Raw genomic sequence first — 21,575 nt, 5'->3', positions numbered from 1 at the left:
ACAGGAAAAAGGGAAGAAAAATTATTTAGATTTCATTCTTCATTCGATTGAGAAGGATTCGTTACTTTACCTGCAATATAGACACAGTCTGGTTAAAATGGTGGTGCTCCAGAGTTGACGTGGAATAAATTGCTGCCAATGGAGAAGCCGAATTGACAAGAAACTGGTTGTTTTTACCTCGATGATCCAAGTCGTGACAGAGGGTTGCGACAAAGAGAGACAGCTCCTTAAAGAAATAATATCGAACCATTAACGTGCTCAGGACTATAAAGTCTTAGATTTAACATAGCCAGAAATAAGTTGCGTTTAAGGTGTTAATAAAGTGCAACCGTGTTTGTTAACTTGACACCGGCCACTAAAAGAAAGTTAAATTTCCATTCATTAGAAAGTCCGCTTTTGTTAGTTCGTATTCCAGCTCAGTTTATTCCATATTTTAAAGTTTTCTCCTTCTCATACAACTTGGCACTTTTGATGTTGCATCTTTTGCAGGTTAACACTGATTAGAAATGAATACCATCAAAACGGGTATTATGACGTCAGCATCAACATACACATAAATAAGTTAAAATAATGCTGTTAGGTTTGTTGTTTGCTTTATATTAAATATCAAGGCAGCTAAAGCCATGAGTCGCCAGTATATTATGGCTGTAAATTGCGTGTACATTCTGTGGTCGGTTTGCCTGTTTAGCGAGATGGAAACCTTGAGTTTCCAGTAGCAAAAATCCTGCATCTGTCCCTTCACACCAACAAAGAATCCAGCGAAGTCTTACTATCTTCTACCACTTACTGCCCTTTATGACAAGTGTGATACCTGCAACAATCTTTCCACGGTGTGGAAAGATTGTTGTCGTAATCACTTATGTGAATACGAAAGTCATCTTTAAAGCAAAAAGCTAAAAATCAACTGCGCTTTTCGGCATCGAAAAGTTCAGTTGGCTGGGACGTGGCGTTCTGAATTTTTAGTTTAGCGTGGATTTCTGTCTGTATTCTTGTTGTCTGCCACATCTGGAGGTCTGCGTCGATCTCTTGGAGTGAGAGCAGCATGTGCTTAGAGAGGAATCTGTCGGAAGTGCTAGGCCGTTATGACTTGCTAATAGCTGTACTGAAGGCAGGCAATAAGACCAAGAGGAATTCACCAACCGCATCGATCCTAGAAATTCGGCTCTGTTATTTGTTATCACGATCAAGATGATACCCGTGTCCATCTTGATCGTGCATATCAGTCGTCTTTCCTCAATGCGGATCTACAACTGGCACAGTTGAAGTGCCTCTGCCGACTGTGTTGTTCTTGAAATCTGGAAAAATATGGAGTTTGGTGTTGGACCAGAATAATAGCCAGAATTCCTCCGCAAAGATTCAAGGGTTCTTCCAAATCCATGAAGAGGCCGATATCTCTGAGGCGTATAGGATGACCGGGTGCAGATTGGATACATCTTTTCAGCAGGTATGGATCATTGGTGTGGAGCAGCTTGGCGCCTCTTTGTAGAAAAAGTCAGCTTCAAATGTATTGAGTTAACTTGCTCGGTGAATGATAGTTTGGAATATCTCTCCCAAATATTACTGTGTCTGAACACCTGGATCCCAAGCGCAGGCTCTAGCGTTGTTGGACTGGTCTTTAGTGAGAAGATGATCTGTGCTGATTTTAGGGGAACATTTAGAGGTTGAAGGCGTTGAGGTAGCCTGCTAGGTCCTGTAGTTGCCTTTTGATTTAAATATTTATAAGCATTATATTATATTGTAAAATAATTCTGACTTCTGTGGATTTTGATGCAAATCTCAGGAAGATGCAACATGCTTGTTTGTTTGTTATTTGATTTTTAAGAGCATTAGCAACGAAGGCCATATTGCTCCGGGGATATGTGGTGGTCATTCCCTGACCTTCCCGCATCCTGCGTATTTGGTAGTTACGGACTCGAACCCCGGTCTAATCAAAAAGCGTGTGCTACGCACTGCTGCTCCTTCCCACCTGGCTACGGAGGCGACATACAACATGCTACATGCTTTCTAAATGGCTAGCTATGATTTATGTCAAATATTCACTGCTTACCTCTAAAGGACGGAAGACATCATCTGACTTCTTGACAATGGCATATAGAGCATTAGCCACGCTGAAACCATGCGACCAATTGTGATAGGGAACTCGACGGTAGTTTTTTTTGACGGTGATTGTGAAACGTATCACACACTCCAGATCAAATCTAAATCATAAAGGAAGAATTAGTTATTTCTATATTAGTTTTCGAAGTTCAAAAAAACTCCATTGTACGCCTTCTCCATTTGTAATTCACTATTTTTCCGCTACAAAAAGCATGTCTAACTGCTAAATTATGTTTGTAACTTTTAAAGTATAATTTTCAAAAAAAAAAAAACCGACATACTTCGTACTTTAATATTTCCTAATATGGCTATAAAAGCAATAAAGGTAGCAGGAAAATGATATTGGGTTCTTAAAACAAATCAATCAAGCAGTCTTAGAATTTGAAATACATACCTCAGCTTGGGATACAATTCAGGAGGGTAATCCAGATCGACGTATTTAATTCTGTGAATGATGCCTCATTTGTCCCCAAAGATCAGACAGTTTGAAATGCCAGTGTTTGGAGTTATTAGGCTTTGTAGATATTTATTGTTAGACCTTGAACCTCATATTGTTTTTCTCCTCCTGACTATAATATTATGGCAGTATGTTTCTTTCACAGACTTAAAGTGCAAACTTTAAATTTTATGCTGTAGTATGAGTTTGAACCAACGCATATCACATGATTTCTTTTTGTTAAATTTAGTAAGGCATATGCAAGGGATCTATTCAGGTCCATCGGAACATGGGCCAGATAAAGGTTATTCGCAAGGTGTAGAAATAAAAATATATCTACACATTAAAAAAAGTCCACCAAAATTTAACATAAAACTGTTTCTAGGCCGTACAAAATTTGTAATTCTCATTAAATATTGAATTTTTTTACAATTTTCTTTCGTAAAAAGTATACAGAGATGTACGTGAAAAAAGCCGTTATACACTGGTGTGCAAAACTTAAGGACCAGCCAGGTGTTCACCTGCAGCTTCTCATAGGAGTGGCCTGAATATGGGAAAAGCATACCAAAGGAATATCGTGAGGTACAGAAATGATGAAGGAAACAACACCGACACAACAACGGAAACAAAACGGTACAGAGGGACTTTATTCAAAAATGGCAACATAGCACTCGCTGCCATGATACAGATGCATCACTGCCAAAGATGGAACAAAGGGAAGAGGTGGTCCTCAGTAGGAGATATGGCCACCCCTAATGTCGATGCAGGCTTTGTGCTGACTGTCCATACTTAGAACAATGTTGTTGATAAGTTCTTGCGGTAACATCGTCCATTCCTCTGTCAGCGCCATCTTCAGTTGGTGAACATTTTCTAATGGGTGTGTACGTGCCGCTAGGCGTCTCCCCAGAGCGTCCCATATATGTTCGATGGGATTTAGATTGATCGAACGGGCAGGCCAATCCATATGAACAGTGTCCTCACTTTCCAAAAGCATATCAACAGTTGCAGTGCGATGGGGCGTTATCATCCATAAACACGAACTCGGAGCCAATGGCACCTCGGAACAGACGCACATGGGGAAGGATTACCTCAGTACAGTAGCGTGCACGGTTACAGTACCGCCTTCCAGTATCTGGAGTTGTGTAAATCCATCCAAGATAACACCTCTCCAGACGAGAACACCTCGACCGCCATATCGATCCCTTTCAGTGATGTTTGCGGGTTGGTACCGTGGGCCAACCTCTCGCCAGATTAGCCGACGTCCAGAATCGCTGCTGAGACTGAATCTACTCTAATCAGTAAAGAGTACCTTACCCCATTGTGCTGCTGTCCAATCCTTGTAGCATGTGTAAACGGTGTCTCCGATGGGAAGGTGTTAAAGGGACACAGCGTACTGGCTGTCGGGCAAACAGTCCACCTTTGTGGAATCGCCTGGCCACAGTAAACTGCAATATTCTGCGTCTTGCGCTCCTGTGCAGCTGGTTTGCAATGGATGCCGCTGTCTGGTGTCGGTCCCTCTTAGCCTGTAGGAGTATACAGGGTGTTTCAAAAGTGATGGTCAATAATTTAAAGATGAACTGTACAGACTACAATATGCAAAAAAAAAAAGCCTAGTAAACATGGGTCCTTAAGTGAATCATTTTCGAGATATTGCACATTTCTAGTTGGGATCCACCACTGACAAGGTGAACTGTACATAAGTTGGGATTCACCACTGACTTGTTTATTTAGGTTAAGTTGTACTCATTCTCATTCTCTCCATTTTCCCTCTCTCAATGCTCTGAAACGTAGCGGGCATAGTAGTACTTGTCAAAAGATAGTCAACATGGAAAGAGGTTACAGCAACGAAGAGTATGCGGACATCCACTTCATGTATGGTAAAGCCAACGGCAGTGCACTCGAGGCTGCACGTTTGTACCAAGAAGCATTTCCCCGCCGAAGGCAGCCCAACAGACGCACATTCATCAGGGTACATCAACGCCTTAGAGAACATGGGCGCTTCGCACATGGAGTACGAGCAGATAACACCTGATGTTGAGGAAAGGTGTTAGAAAGAATAGAACAAAATCAAGGAATTTCGACCAGGAGGGTTGCTCTGTAAGAGCGTGTACTGAGTCATAGTAGTGTGTGGCGAATTTTACATCTCCAATTACTGTACCCCTACCATATCCAGCGTGTAAAAGGTCTCAGCAATACAGACTACCCTCCCAGAGTGCTCCCATAGTCAGTGCCGGATCTTAACAGAAAATCTGCATTATCTCGGAAACGGTTCAGTTGCAGCCCGATGTTCACTGGGACTTTTTTTTGCTTATTTTAGTTTGTACCTTTCACCATTAAATTATTGACCATAATTTTTGAAACACCCTGGATAGCGGTCATCATTGGGCATTGTTTTTTGTGGACGACCACCACTGGGCCTTCGAACAGCTGTACCTGTCGTTCTGAAGGCCGACCACGCACGTGAGACGATGCTATGGGCGATATCGAACTCTACAGAATCTTCCCAATTATTCGATCCCGGGTAAAGTCAAACAGATGTTGTCCACTGGCCATTTCGTTGTCTGCAGCACTTTATGAAACCAATCGAACGTCTTTAACAATCGTGCTCGCCATTCGGTAATTTGCACTTAAATGCTGAACTGCTGCTTTTATCTGATTGTGTGAACCCTCTCATCACGATTCAAATTTGCACCAGCTTTCTACTGAACGGCCCAGTTATGCAAATCGCCACAGGCTGTTTCGTTTGATTTTTTGGTTGTAACCTTTAGAAATAGTGTTGGTCCTTAAGTTTTGCACACCAGTGTAGGAAGTTCTTCACACCTTGCTTATTTTTAATGTAGTCCCGGGTTAAAAACAGCGGAGGCCCTGATCTCGAAGAAGGCTTATCTTGTGGAATTAACGGATCCAATCTTTCTTGTTGATTTTGACACCTGATTGCTTTAGAAAATCGTTCTACACTCGTGTTTACATAGTTTTCAATTTTTATATTTGTATTTATAAAAAATTAATAACTTTAAATTAGATTTTGTAAATGCTATTTGGAAATTAAAAGTTAAAATTCTCACAATTTGAGTTAAGACAGCCAATCTGAAAAATTCAGAATTCTATGAAGTAGTTCCACATAATAAAAAGGCGCACTCTGGTGTCTACTTACTTCTGTACTCCGAAGAGGTCACGGAACATAAATATTGCGGCCCTCACTTTTTCATCTTCATCCAAAACATAGGGCGAGAAGTTGAATCTACAGAAGAAAAGATTCAGTGAATCTCTTTTCGAGCTCCATCCCAAAAATAACACAGTCTGAATTGCAAATAATAATTAGTCTGTGAAAAGAATGGATGCTTTAACAATTCTAGAAATCTAAAGTTTGATTGGTAGAGTTAATGTCAATGGCCAACCTCCATCCACGCTACGCCAGCCCACTGCATTTGAACTATAATAAGAAACAATGGTTGACAGGTTTTCGAAATACTGTGAAATCTTTAGGGGTTCATTGTCTGCTGTACATCTAAGAGAGCCGCGTGGCTTGGAGTTCATCTTATGAGAAGACTCTTAAAATGTGTATTATTTCCTGGCATATATTATATTACTAGTAAAAGTGTTCCATGGGCGTTCTCAAACGCAAAAAGCACCTATTGTCCTCATATCCGTCCGTCTGTCCGCATGTAACAACTTGAATTCTGGTGAACAGATTTTTATGAAATTTTATACTTAGGTTTTTATATAGAGATTTATTGGCCATCCCAAATTTTATTAAAATAAGAAATTTTATAATATAAATTTGTAATATGGCAACTTTTTTTTATTAGTAAAACGTTGATTTATATGTATCTAAATGAAGGTATGTTATGGCATTACTCGATAAGCAACAGACAGAATGACAACAATTTTTAGGGTATGTTCTGTTAGTCCTTTGGAAGGTTTTAGGACTATATCAGTTCAATCACCTATTTTCTTTCCTACAGAAATCGATATTAGTTTCGGATGTTCAATTATTCGAGAAGCAAAAGTCGGTGCAGATTGGGCTCGTTGATAATAGTGGAGCATTTGGATGCCATAGATTATCCGAAATCGTTTCTGACCAGGAGTATGATTGTCCATTTATGGCTGAAGTGCATCCAACTGAGAATGGGTTCTTCCAACGGGATAATGCACCGTGTCACAAGACCAGAATTGTACAGAACTGGTACCAAGGACATGAGAGTAAATTCAGCCAAGTTCATTGGCCTCCTCAGCCAACAGATCTCAGTCCTGCTGAACACCTGTGGGATGAGGTGAAAGGACCTCTTCGGAATAGAGATCGAAATCCTCAACATGTGTGTACTGGAGCATTGTCATCAAACAGCTATTACAAAAACTACTGCTTTCATATCAGGTGTTTCCATTATTTTTTCCACCCTTGTACGTGTCCACAGATTAACCTGAATTCCCTGTGTGTCTGTTCTCCCCCTCAAAAATAACTACTGCTTAATTCTCACTTCAAGCTTCCAACATGTGAATATCGCGTGGTGAGTTTTTTGGTTAGCAGATGGTCTCTGGCACGCGATTTGATAATCTTATGCGACTGAAATGTCGTGCAGTGCGTGCGTTTGTAAGTTGTTGTTTCAAATGTCCAGTTTAATCCGCGTTGTGTAATAGCCCATTTCAAAAATAAATAAATAAAAATAAAAGAACTGCGCTAGTGCTTATTTGCAGCGGGTCTCGTAAATGGTCAAGTTAAACACCCTTCTCTCGCAAAGGGTTTCACCCCACGCTTACGAGTTAACGGGCTGAATTAATTAAATGTCCTTAACAGAAGAGCAATAAATAAAATAAGGTAAATTATTAAAAACAGAAACAACTTTACTGTTGAAGCATTTCTTCCTCTTCGAGTGGAGGCGCCTCATTCACACTGATGTACTCGTGCTCTTTGCACGTGTTGTGGTAGGAAAGAATCTCCATCGCGACCTTGTACTTCTGCTCGGAACGTCGAATCTTGTCGTACAACTGCCAGGATTAAAATGAGTTAAAAGTGCTTATTAGTGGAGAAAAACTCTTCATAGTACCGCTTATTTAAATGATAATCTCTTTAAAGAAGACAGACAAAGGAAACTTTATTTTAGACATAATTCTATTTCTATAAAAGGAAGGAAGGTTACAGTAAGTTTTAAAATATAGTTTTTAATTATCGGTGCACAAGTTACAATCTGTATTGAAAGCAACCTTCGTGTGGCTTTTAGGTGCGAACTTAAACATCGTATCTGGGTTGAAAAGACATGTTAATTCAATCAGAGGGACCTTTTCATCGAATTATCATGTCTTCTTTAAACTTGAAGAGAGTCCAGTGGTCCAGTACAAAAAAAAAAAAAAAAAAAAAAAAAAAGAGATTTAGGGATTACGATTCAGTCAGACCTGAAAATTTCCATGTAGTGTAAATAGAAGGCTTGGAACACATGTGGGATTTTGTCTCTGATTTCCCGTAATATAGCTCGTACATGCCTTGGTATGGACTCCACAAGGTGTCACAGGGTCCTGTTATAGTGCTACCAATGCGTTGCACAATTTGTCCATTAATGCCCGCACATTGTCGCGGCATCGAATGTCCTTTCCGAGTAGGTTCCAAACATGCTCATTTCGGTTGAGATCGGCCTATGTTTGGTGGCCATAGGTGAATGATGGAGAATTCACTGTCATGTTCTGAAATCAGTTAGAGACCCGCCAGGCGTTGTGGTGTGGTGCGTTGTTCATAGACGCCAGAGTTGTCTAGATACACTGTCATCATGAAAGGGAATGTCATACTTCGGGAATGTCAAGAAAACAGTCCCCAAACCATAACATCATCTCCGGCCTACCGAACGCCAACGAGGCATCCAGGTGCCATGGCCTCATGTTGCCTTCTATAAATGCGGATACGCCCATTCGCTTGATGGAGTGGAAATGGGATTCATCAGACCCGGAGACTGTCAGCGGTCCAGTGTTGACGTGCCTATTCAAGGCGCAGTTTCTTGTGTCTCGCAGTGAACATGAGCACCCGTAATGGCTGCCCATTTCCATATCGAGCTAATGTCCAACGCACAGTCCAAGTGGATAGTGGTCTTGCTATTCCTACGTTGTGCCGGGTGGTTAGATAAATAAATAAATCTTTATTTATCCTACCAAAATAAATTAAAAAAGTATTACATTGGTGAGTGACAAATTCCCTTCACGACATGTAAATGCCAGGGAATTTACATAAAATACAATATAAAGGAATGTAAAATATAGAGTGATTACATTTACGCTGCATTTCTTTCTAGGGCATAAGACAGTTGTTAACGTACAAATTGCTCAGTATAACAACAAAAATAAACAACTGAAAACACTATAGACTCAGCGAACCATTCTACTAGCCTTTCGAGGTCAATTACAATTTGAGATAAGCAGCAGATTGATTCCAACGCTCTGGCTGGTATGAACCTATCAGCCATCTTCAGTCTGTTTGCTTTCGTCCTCAGGGATTTTGTGCCTCTTAAGGCAGATGGCGGGATGTGCCACACACAAAGCTGCCAAAAGCACAGTGAGGATATCACGCCCGTCATCGTTTTTATTGTAGTTATCAGTCGTTTCCAGGCAATGGTGTCTGGTAAACGCTGTAGTTTCAGCTGTTCAGCAAGCTGCGTGGTCCTTAACTGATGGGGGAGATTGTGTTTATTGTTGGCCCACTTCAGTAGCCAGAATTCAGTCCCATATATTCTCCTAATGCGGGTACGGTTGGCTGACGTCCACAATTCAGCACCATACAATATGGCCGAATACACCGTTGTTCTTATGTATCGTGCAGTTTTCGCAGCTTGTCTCACGTGCAAACGGTGTTGTTTGGATGTCCAACGAAGATAGTTCATCGTCTTTACAAGTAAATCAATATGCGACGTGAACGTAAGTTTGCTGTCAAATATTATTCCCAGATCTCTATGAGTTGTGACAATTGGGACAGGCATTCCAGTTATTTTTGGATATACGAACGTTGGTGATTTTTTTGAGAGAGTACACCATCATTACAGTCCTTAACTGATGGGGATCTGGTCACACAATTCAAGGACGGTTGGATGACCGCTAAGATCTTAATGGCATCTGCTTACGTGTATACATCGTCCCTGCCCTCGCAGAACGGGATCATCATTGCGGAAAAGAGGAGTCTGGATAAGATTCCTCTTGTGGAACTCCTGCATGGACTGGTAGTTGGAGGATCAGACAGTCTGTATGGAAGTAAATGGAATGGAAAGTTAGTAGGGACTGCGGGAACTTCAGCAAGTTTCCTTTTATTTGGAAGATTTGTTGCAGCAAATGTAGACTTTCTCCAATATTATCAAGAGTGTAGATATAGGCCTACAGTGCTCCATGAGGTTAGGGTTTGTAATTTTTGGCATCATAGGGATTACAACGTACTTATTCCAATTTTCCAGGAAAACCCTATTAGCAAGGATAGAGTTATAAATAGCTATCAGTGGTTCAATTAGATATGGGCTGAAATACTTTACCATGAAGTGAGCAATCTGACCGATTCCAGTGTCTTAGTGGCCTTGATGGAGTTAATACTCTGTATCGGCGCTTCTTTTGCGATATAAGACTCCAGCTCATTATCAAATAACGGAACCCACTCAAACTCCATGATTTGTGACTGATGATATATGTTGGGGAATCAATTGATGTGGTCCATCCAAGCTTCACCGTCAATTCGCTGATATGTGTCAGTCCTATGCCTACATCGGGGTAGCTTTCCCTTGTCAAATGTATCTTTCATTTAGCAGTCGATTGCTTTAGATTTTTCCCTATTAAATGTTGCTCTGGCTAATGAGTAGTTAATTCTGTCTTGTGTATTGTTTGACAGTTTACATTTTCTGTGCAGTTTGCTTTAATTTAAACAAGACAGTTAGGCTCGCGTTCCATCAGGTTCTCGATCTTGATGAGATCCTTACAAATTTAGAAGCCGCAAATTCTGCAACAGAGTTGATCCAACTAGTTAAGAGAAATGTTGCGAGTAAGGCGTCACATGTGAGTAGACAATTCCAAGGAATACAGCTAGCAGCATATAAGCGGTTATTCGGGTTCAGAAAGGCTGGCGAAGTCACAAGCTGGTTCTTACATTTGTCCTTAATGTTGAAGTCAATCTAGGGTAGCATTATGAGGATAGCGACTGGACTGTGATAGGATAGAAAGAACGTTTTTGGCGGTACATCAATTAGACATTTACCTGCGGGTTCGATTCCCGCCTCGGGCTTGGATCAAAGTACTGCAAAAACCTTGGGAGGTGCAATATGGCCACAGAAGCCGATGCGCCAACAACTATAAAATCAAAAAAAAAAAAAAAAAAAAAAACACACACACATTTACCTGAAGACAGAATTATGTCTAGTCTATTTCCCCTCTTGTGGGTTGGTCATTAATAAGAGAGATGGAGCAGGGTTGCAGCCTATTTAACATGGTGTCAAGCAGGTTATTGAGTTGTGGTGGAAGGTTGAAATCTCCACATATTATATGGGTGGCTGACATGTTGAGAAACCAATCTACTAGGTTATATTTCAATTATAGATTAGGTATAGAAGAGATGTAAGCGACCGCTATATCTAAGGGTGCAGTGTGGACTTTTAATGTGACAAGTATTGCCTCATAAAGCTCTAAATCCAAGTAAGAGGCTGAGATCATCCGAAATCCGCTATCACGTATAAACAGGGCTACTCCTCCACCCCTCGTACTAATTCTCGATTTGAAGTAGGCCTTGTATCCAGCAGTGTTAACAGTGACTATGGACTCTTGGTGTGGCTGTGGCCAGGTCTCGGCGAGGCAGACAATATCAGCAGAGCATGACAAGAGCATTTGTTCTAACGTGTCTAACTTGTTCCGTATGCTTCTAATATTTTGATAGAATATCTTCCTCATGGCGGTTGGGGTTTTATATGTACCTCGTAGGCCTTTTAAGAAATATAGTCTTGCGATGTATCATGCGTCGTTCCGTGACTATTGTAGGAATTTTATTGACGTTTGACTAACGATCTGACAGAGGCTGCTTATCCTGCGTAACTGACAGGGCATGGATATTCTGAGATGGCTCAGTTTCATGCCTGCGTCATTCTTGCCAATTTATGGGTGGTTTACCAGGAAATACATAGTATGGTGGTTTAATTCTCGGAGAGCCGTTGTGATAAAATGGCCTGATGAGAGCTCCCTCTGGCCAGAAGAAGGTGGCGGCAACATTATTAATATATTTTGCATCACAAATAATTTTGAAGGACGCATATGTGGATGCTTTCTTCAGTAAGGTTATATTCATGAGTCGCAGGAATTCTGACCTAATTTCGACCGACTGGAGTAGACTGAGGGTCGATTCGGGAAACAAAGATGGCTTTAGTTTGACGGGTGGGTCTTGAGATCATTGGTTTAAATCGAGAGGCGACTGATGCGCCTGACATCCGACAGCTGAATTGCAATAAAGATTCTTCTTCTTTCTTTCTTTTTCACTATGCTGCGTCGCTGTTGTGTAACGAGATGGTGACTAAACGTAGCTGTCCCTCTGTGATCATTGAGCCAGTCATGGTAGACACTCGATACCACAGAATGGGAGCACTTAACCATGTTTGCTGGTGTCGAGATACTGTCACCTGCACGTCTTTCCTCCATAATCATTCCACGTTCGAAGTCGGAAAAATCTCGACGCCGACCTATTTTTCCAGCAGACACTCAAAAAACTGACTGCCATGTGTGCGAACTACAATCTTATATCAGCCATTCCCGACATTGATAGCGTCACAGACTTGTCCATTTCTACACAGGGGAGGGGAGGTGCTGCTGAATTTCCTTATTCATAGACGCATCACGAAGGGAGTGAGGATTAAATGAATAAATTCCTCCACGAACATATCTTATTTTATGTAACTGTAAACTGCAATTTCCGTGCAAAACATAAATTGGTAGCTTCGACAAAGGTCAGCTGTCATTGCTGACGCTTGTAAAAGCTACCAATGGTGGTTGGTTAGAGGGATCTCGTACGAAACATGCATACGAGATCCCTCCACCCCAAACAGAAGTTTTCTGGGTGAATTGTTCAGAAACTGTTCTGAACAATTTCGTAATGGGACATGTCCTCATACACCGAAAGTGTCGTGCACTCCGAATTCTTACTTCCGAAAACCTTACTTTGTGACATTAAAAACTACTGTATATTGATATAATAAACTACCGAACGTCTCCTACCTTGGCATGATGTAAGGCTAGTCCGCAGTAGATGGCAAAAGTGGCGAAGGCCTCTTCATCTGCCTTGTTGAAAGTTCCGTTGATCTTATTGACCATTTGCACTACACCGATCACACTGCAAAAGAAGTGATGGCAAATGTTTCATTCGTACAATGCCCACCGAAATGTATTCACTATTCTGTTTAACGTACATTTTCGTATAATAAGTAAGATATATAAATTTTATATACTAGTATATAATGTTAATATTGAAAAATAACAACCCTAACGATGATCCCTGTGGCACTTCGGTCAGAAAGTAATTTTTTTTGATCAAGTAATTAACCCGATAAAAACCATTTATTAAGAAATTTGGTTGATAACTGAACATACAAGGTATGGCAATAAAGTCCCGGACCAGTGCTGATGCGGTCATATTCGGTGAATCTGAAAATAAAAGAAATGTGGTACGTTGTAGACGGTGGTCCAATTTGCAATGCAGTATTGAACGATATCAAATTTTGATTTAGACTAGAAAAAATTGCAGCTGAAACAAATGAAACCTTAAACTTTTTTTTTTTTTTGGTGATGAAATGGTATAAGCGGTTCGATGCCTGCGGTGAGGCCGGATTTTCGCGACAACCCAAGAGGTGAGCGTCCGTCAACCTCTCAAAATCAGGCCAGAGTTGCAAAGGTTTGGTAAATTGTGGCAAGATTTCGTTTGACCATGAGAACGATGGCTTATGAGTTGGATATGAATAAGAAGACGACGCTTCAAATTCTGCATGAAGATTTAGGGAAAAGGAAAGTCTGTGCAAAATTTGTGCCACCGCGCAGCCCCGCGGATAAGCAGAAGCAACGAAGAACGTTATCATGCGAAGACTTCATCCAGACTTGTCAAGACAATCCTAATTTCCTCTGTAGCATTGTCACTAGAGATGAGCGTTGGATGTTCGGAGTCTCGGAGCATGTAGTCGACTTCAAAATCATTACGAAGGCGCAAAAGTTCGGTTTACAGACGTCCAGGATCAAGACGATGCTGACCATGTTTTTCTACAAACAGGATGTCAGTCACAAGAGATTTGTATCTCAAGGAAGAAAGTCAATGCACCGTTCTATGTACAGGTGGTTCAAAGACTATTGAAGTGCATTTCATCGGTGAGGCCGCAATTTCCAGAGAAAGGCAGCTGGTTCTTGTTGCACGACAATGCCCCCCCCCCCATTCCGTACTTATTGTGAGACATTTCTGACAAAATATGACATTGTGCAGATCAATCATCCACCCTACTCTTTCCCGATCTAGCACCAGCGGTCTTCGTGTATCCCAAGGTGGAAACTATCCTCAAACGTTGAGGACATAAAGAAATCGTAACCGCCGAACTGAACATCATCTCTTTGAAAGCCTTTGCCAACTCTTTTCAGAAACGTATAGAACAGTGTAATTAATGCATTCAGTCCGGTGGTGTGAGTCACAAGAAATTTCAATAAAAATGAAACCATTTTTGAGCTCCTTCACTTTGTGTTCTTCTTATTGAACCAGGCCGGGAACTTTATTGCCACAACTCGTATATAATTTTTAACTCTCTTTATAAATAGGTGAGATGTCGTCAGTTTAATTTTTTTCATAAATTCTACCTTTTCACGATAATTGTTGGAATATGCAAATTTCCCCGGGTGTTTTGAGCACTGATAGTCTCCTCCCACGTTTGCCCACGAGGTCAAAAAGTTTTTGACCTCGTGGGCAAACGTGGATTAGATGTATGCCGATGGGCTTGGCCAAAAACGGCTTCCTCAGAGGTCCTAATTTTAAGTACACAGCTGCTGCTACGTATCTTTTCCTAAAGGGTTTTATCCATCTGCCTTAAAAGCTTTCCAAAGTTTCCAGAAGATACTGATTTCTTCTGCATTTAATCCTAGCTGTCCCACTTTTAAAGTTCAAACGCGCTATTTCGTCTTTGTTGATTGTTCTCCAGGGAATTTTAATCCTGTCTGCATCACGTTGTTATGCCAGTATACATGATAATAATATGCTTCTTTCCCTTTTCTTTTTCCTCCCCTTTATATAAAAATAAACTTGCAAGAACACAAATTCCTTTACGCTGAACGCTATGTTCATTTACTGTTTCCCTTATACATGCACATTCGTGGTTTTGCTGATTATAGACAGATGGAGAGACAATGCATAAAATCAAGACTGTCACTTGTAAATATGTCTCCAGCACTCGAAGTTTTCGCATTTTCATGGGATTTACTTTAAAATGATTAGAAATTATCGCATAAAATGATTAAAAAGCTACTTACTGTCCCCTGATAAAAATTGGCATGCAGAGCAGATTCCTGGTGGTGTAGCCTGTTTGTTGATCTATAGCCCTGGGGATATACAGCAAACTTAACTAAAAATATAAATGACTGCATATTGTTTCAGTTAATAATTAAATTAATTTGGTTACTCATGAATTTAATGCTAACGATTGAAATTAATTAGTTCAAATTTAATAATTGCTGAAGCGTTTTAATTTTAAGTATAATTCATTAAATTTATTCAGAATTAATTCACTATAAAAATGCTTTTGAACATAAAAACTACTTAGATTTAACAGCTCGTGAGAGCTCTTTAATGGTACTTGCCTGTTGAATCTGTCATCGTCATATGCATCAGGAATGTTAAGGGATTCTCCAGTCATTGCAACGTATCCAGCAATACCAGTGCCGATTGGAAACCTACAAATGCAAAATTATGTTTTAAAAAGACTGTCATTGAAAGAACACTTTTAGGAATACTTGCAGTGATCCACTCCAAAGCAACGGGTACGTTGCTCTCAATTTATTTTCGACAACTATAAATCTAATTTTAAAGAATGGCAACTCCAGGCCTGAGTACAAATGTTCTTAATTCTTACCTGATCTCCTTGGCAGCATCCATGTTGATTGTCTTTTCGCCATCTGGTCCAGTGACGTCAAATATCCTCGCGTACAGTTCTTTACTTTTTGCGTCGACCAAAAATAAAGAAGCCCGATCAGCATTCACGAGTTTCTGGGCGAAGGTCTTGAAAGCAAAGTACGAATGCCATCTTTGTAGTTGGCGCATCCAGCCGTGTATATAATGTTATATAAAGCAATAAATAAACAAATAAAATCATCAGTTTGGATTGCATTTACCTACCATGATTTTGACGATGACACTGTCCATGCTCACCATGTCTTGGAATATTGACCTGAAAATGAAAAGACAAAATAAATTATCTCGTTTTTTGTTCAGGTTACTATAATGAATTATACTTTTTATTTTATTCATTGCAGAAAAAGTGACATACACGCTATCTTTCGATTATTGAAATCCAAGGGAAATAAGTAAAGTATATTATAAAAATGTTGACCGTATACCACGATGTCAGGTACCTGTTGATACTTGTTTATTTTATTAAATTACAAAAGCGACGACCATAACCTCTCTTGCAGGAACCAGAACTTTTGTTTTTTTCGGTGTTGGCGATGACGTAGCTTCCAAATAGAGTTTGTTGCTTGCTCTCTGGATAAAGGCATGTCTCATCCACCGTTACCACCTTGTGCAGAACCTCGCCATCTTCAGTAACGCGAATTTGCTGTTGCTCAGGTGTGAGCAGTCTTGGAACCTAGCGTGTACAAACACGTGTCATGTGCAAATGGTCATGGAGAATACCGCGCGTGCTTCCAGCTGATATACTCAACATCTCTGCCATTTGCCTTACTGCTAAAAGACGATCTTCTCTCACGATTACACAAACAATGTTTATGTTTTCTGTGATAGCAGTGGTTGGAGCTTCCGGATTGCTGATTGAGTCACGTCCATCTTTAACATTCTAAACAACCAGCAAGCTGTGCTATATGGAAGAGTAGATTCGTCATACTCTCTTTGCGAGCAGCATACTGTTCTTTGCGTGTCACGTTTAATGTTACGTAGGCGAAACTGAACGTGCATAAACTTGACCGTTCGCCAAGATCAACTGCGCAGCTGGTATGTGATGCAGCTTGGTTTGGTCATATATTCCGAGGCTCAGCTAGAAATAGCAAGCAGTACGGTTGTTCACAAAAAATTACGATAATTTTATTAAACTTCCCTCGTATTTAATCCGCCTCTAGTGTTCAGCCAACAAGTGAGATGCCTTGTCATTTGTTGCCAACCACATTAAAGTGAAAACCACTGAATCCTAGACTGATATACTTTATTTTGGAAATATTATTTACCATACGCGGCCATTTTCTATGCGAAAATAGCTGTAAAAGTGCGCTTTGGATATTTTATCGAAGGATATTAAACGAGTCAGCTATAGGGAAGACGAGAGTGGTGCCATTTTCCACCGTTCATCTCATGTTCTGCTAATCCTCGCGAATTGTCTGACATGTGACGAGAAGAAATCGGGTTAGGCTAAGCGCTCCAGTGAACAGCACATCTGCGAGAGATAACACATTGCGAGAGTGACGTGGAACAGCAACGTCTGAAACAAAAGGTGGAATCGCTCAGCGAGCAGAACATTCTCGCCGGATAGGAAGATGAAGGAAAAGATGGGAGGGATGCGAGAGAAAGATAAGTATTTATATACGGTATTGATTGCGTTGACGTTAGCGTGGTGTCGATTGGCAGCTAAAACAATCAGTAGCGAAGACAACAAAGAAACAGAAGGGAAAAAAAGCCGATGTACTGCCTTGCATCTTTCTATTGAGATCTTGAGACGATGCAGACAATTTTCTTTCTTCAGAAAGTTCCCTTTCGCAGAATTAATTTCAAAAGAACGATCGCGTGTTAGTTCTTCTTTCCATTCGCCGATTCATCTTTTGGTTTGGTTGAAACAGTACGCTAATTTTGTCTGTGGGTAATATCGAAAGTTGCAACACACACCCACACACGCTGTAATTAAACATTATGAATTCAAAAGAGTTCTGAAATTACTCACTTCACAACTGTCAGCAGGAAATGGTTTAATTTGCGCTGCTTGGACATATTACTGTAGAGCTGAAATAAAATATTCAGATGTACATTGAAAATTGTTTTGATAAAAATCTCTTATTTCAACGGTAAAGGAAAATTTATTCAACATCCAACAGGAAGATAAACATTGATACAGATTCAAACATTAAAATCATATGTACAAAAGAGGATTGCATTAAGTTAAGTTACCGGTAAAACAAATAATAAATAAATAAATTAGAGAATAGGAAAATAATAGAACAAATAATAGTAATAAACTACAATAATTTAATTAAATGAAAGCTAGTCACTTTGCAGTTCCAGAGAAGAGGCAAACTTGTGGGTGGAGTTCATCAGTGATTGGAAGTTGTCAAACATCCTACCTTACTTTCGTATGGTATGCACTAAGTTGGTTTTGCATTAATCTACATCTACTTAATACTTCATGTTTTGCCCGAGCACATCCCGTATACGTCTTGTCATGGACTCCAAAAAGTGTTGTAGGGTGTCCTGAGGTAGTGCTAACCGTGCGTTGCACACAGCGTGTCCAGTATTACTCGCGCATTATGTGGACAGCCGTAGCATCGAATGTCCTTTTCCATAGTCCCGAACGTGCTCAATTGGGTTGAGATCGGATGAGTTGAGTGGCTATAGGTGGACGTAGAATTCATTTTGATGATCCTGAAACTAGTTAGCATCCTGCGGGACCTTGCGGCATGGTGCGTTGACTTGTTGATAGAGGCCGAAGTTGTGTGGATACACTGTCATCGTGAAGGGGTTGAACTTGGTTCGCGACGATAGAAAGCTAACCGTTCCCATAGAGCCGTTGATTAACGGTGATCAGAGGACCCAGGACATGCCGCTAAAACTCTCCAAACTATAACACCACTTCATCCATCCTGCCGAATAACAACGGTGTACCCAGGTGCCATGGTGTCGTGTTGCTTTCTCCACGGATACGGCCATCAGCATGATATTTAGAAACGAGGTTCATCAGACCCGGCAACAGATTTCCAGATGTCGGTGGTGCAATGTTGGTGCTAATGTGCCCGCGCAAGTTTCTTGTGTCTCGCTGTTAGCTTGGATATTCGTGACGGCTGTAGACTGCCAGAGCCTATATCGAGCTAACGTGCGGCGTACAATTCATGTGGTTGCTATGGCTGGTTGTTTGATGGCTGTTGAGCCACTCACGGCAGACCCGACATACTGGCATCTTCACGTCTTGCAGCACAATCATTCCACGTTCGAAGTCGGAAAGATCTCAACACCAACCCATTCCTCCTCCAAAACAAGCACAAAATAATCGCCACGTGTGCGAACTACAATCTTATATCAGCCTTCCAGCTTTAGACCCTTCACCAGCGGCCCATTAATACACAAGGGGTGTTACTAATGCAAAGCCAACTCAGTTATATCCTACCTTATATACACAGCGTTCTCATCAAATTCGTATTGTTTGCTCTCTTAACCAGAAAATGTAAAATAGTATCCTACATATAATTTTGAAATGAGGATACATCTAAGCATTTGCAAATAGTTATCTTTAAATGCTCCAATAGACAGAAATTCATATATTTCTAATATATGTTATCTGAATACAATTTTAAAACTGTGGACTGCATTTACAAGAGGAGTGGGGAAATTGTTTACAATGGATACTTGGTTCGGAAAATATATATATATATATTACAAGAAATCCCCCATACGCGAGACCTTCCAACTTTTTTTTTTTAATTTGGCTGAAAATTAATATGCTCAAAATTAGTTACAGTTTCTGATTTTTTTTTTACCTTCCTCCTTTCTTCTTGTTCGCGCTCTCTATCTGTCTCTTTCTCTCCTTTTTCTTCTTCCTCTCCCGTTTTTCCTTTATTTGCTAAGCACCTACGTTGTCACCATGTCCGTCAGTCAGTAAGTAACAGAGGGACTCCCATTGGACGTATTTTAATTAAATTTTGTATTTGGGCTTGTTAGTAATATTTGTCGATATAAACGAGATTTCGTTGAAATCGGAGAAATAGAAGTCAGGTAAAACGTTTTTTTTTTTACCTACAATTTGTATGGAAAAAGAAATTCGTAGATTAAAATGTAGTTTTAATGCAGCATAGTTAGCTTCACCAGTCCTTGCACGTGTGTTTTTAATGCAAGACTCGTGAACGTGATGTGAACAGAGAGAAAGGAAAACTGACACTGTGAATAGAGAGAGAAAGGGGACTTTAAAAGCATATTTGAGAGACTAATAAATGTTATTCTGAATGAACGGCTAAGTTTAGATTACTTAAAACTATAGTTTTATTACGTGTTCTGTAAAGTTATACTCCTAGTAGTATATATATAATTTCTTTATTGCAATTAATCGATGAGGAGATGACCATATTTGCTTTTCATTTCTATTAATCACCGGAAATTAAATAAAAATCATTTAATTTAAGGGAAAAAAATCAAACTCGCCTGAAATGTAACACACTGCGCAAATTACCTAACTTGTTTCTCCTTTCTCCACTTTTTCCCTCCCTTTTTCATGTTTTGATGGACGTTCAAGTCAAGTGCACGTTCCTTTAGGGATTTTTTAATTTTATTTTTATTCGTCCCTTTTAAAATGCTTTTAAGTTTAATTATCACATTCCATATTTAATGGATTAAGGGGAAGTATTAAATGAAATGATATTTCATCGTCTAATTTTTAATTCAAAAGTTCTTTTAGGTTCTTAACTTTCGTCACCCCCCCATTTTATATTAAGTAGATACAATTCTTAATAAATATATGGCTCTTCAGTAAAAAGAAATATTTTTTTTTTCGATAAAATGGATTTTGCTTTTCGTGCTATTCAGAGAATGTGCTGCTACAGGCCTAAAATAGATCTATTACTACAATTTATACGATATATAGAGCCCTTCAGCTAGCTGTGGGTGACGAGGAACTAGACCCAATAAGTCCGTTGTTATAAAGGCGAGTCCACTTTTAATTAATTAGCAAAACCTAAAATGAGGTACTAATGTATTTTACTTAAGTGAGCTTGCAAATGAGTAATTAATTTCACCAACCTCAGCATAATGTAGAGCGATTCCTCCCCATACGAGATAGCTGTTGACTATCTGGAATTAAGAAGGACATTTGGTTAAAATGGCGCATTGGTTTATTAATTAATTCCATTAATAGTAATTACTGAAATCTTGCTTTTGAAATCTCGGTAACATACCTCTTCATCTTCTTCATAAAATTCTGGGGCATCGGGCTTCCTGTACATCTCTAGGACTCCTGAAATGAAGCAGAGGTGATAAATAGAACGAAGGAAGTGGTCAGCTTCTTTTTATATTGAATACGAGGGGACTTTAAAAAGCTCGTGGCTCGAGTATAAAAGGGTAATTGTACGGTGTTAAAATTTTCTGTACGCAATGTACAGAAATTTCTGTACACTTCAAATGGTAATCCAAAAAGTTTCATGCAGTTTCAATAACATCTTTTTTTTTTTTTTAATGACTGGTCCTCAAACAACTTGTGTGAATGAGCAAAGATGGATAAAATCAGTCAGCGTGCAGTCATACAATATTTGGGAAAAATAGGTTAAGAAATGGGCAGCAGAATTTAAATGAGGGAGGGAGAATCTGGAAGGTGACCCACGCTGTAAAAGACCTGCAACGTCCATCACTCCAGAAGTTTGCGGCCCACTTCTTTTCACCCCTCCAAAGAAAGCCAAGTCGATTCCTCCTGCTGGAAAGGTGATGACATCTGTTTTTTTGGGAGACTGATGGAGTGTTGCTGGAGGATCACTTTGAAAGTGATCCTCCAGCAACAAAACAGCAAAGTAATCACAGGAGAAAGGCAAGACAGTCACAAGAGTATATTACGCAAACCTTGTGAGGCGTTTGCCTGAAAACATTAAAGATAAACGCAGAGGAAAATTTAGCAAAGAA

General features: G+C 40.0%; 1 protein-coding gene across 5 annotated transcripts in view; it reads right to left on the bottom strand.

Annotated features, from left to right (window-relative positions):
* Window positions 1–21,575, bottom strand: part of LOC150081105 (putative 3',5'-cyclic phosphodiesterase pde-5) — a 167,874-nt gene that overhangs the window by 23,522 nt on the left and 122,777 nt on the right. For all 5 annotated transcript variants that reach the window (XM_090382156.1, XM_090382158.1, XM_090382160.1 and 2 more), the window contains 12 exons: window positions 20,861–20,919; window positions 20,706–20,756; window positions 17,650–17,708; window positions 15,882–15,933; window positions 15,619–15,764; window positions 15,347–15,439; window positions 15,020–15,088; window positions 12,740–12,854; window positions 7,380–7,519; window positions 5,688–5,774; window positions 2,048–2,198; window positions 71–226 (listed from right to left, as the gene is read on the bottom strand). In XM_090382156.1, the coding sequence (XP_090238282.1) occupies window positions 71–226; window positions 2,048–2,198; window positions 5,688–5,774; window positions 7,380–7,519; window positions 12,740–12,854; window positions 15,020–15,088; window positions 15,347–15,439; window positions 15,619–15,764; window positions 15,882–15,933; window positions 17,650–17,708; window positions 20,706–20,756; window positions 20,861–20,919 (1,178 nt within the window). The remainder of the gene's footprint in view (window positions 1–70; window positions 227–2,047; window positions 2,199–5,687; window positions 5,775–7,379; window positions 7,520–12,739; window positions 12,855–15,019; window positions 15,089–15,346; window positions 15,440–15,618; window positions 15,765–15,881; window positions 15,934–17,649; window positions 17,709–20,705; window positions 20,757–20,860; window positions 20,920–21,575) is intronic.

This window comes from Mastigoproctus giganteus, chromosome 9 (genome assembly GCF_048544385.1).
Source record: "Mastigoproctus giganteus isolate SK-2022 chromosome 9, ASM4854438v1, whole genome shotgun sequence".
In the NCBI taxonomy this organism is placed as follows: domain Eukaryota; kingdom Metazoa; phylum Arthropoda; class Arachnida; order Uropygi; family Thelyphonidae; genus Mastigoproctus; species Mastigoproctus giganteus.
Note: the sequence above shows the minus strand (reverse complement) of the source record. Positions and strands in the feature narration are given on the sequence as shown.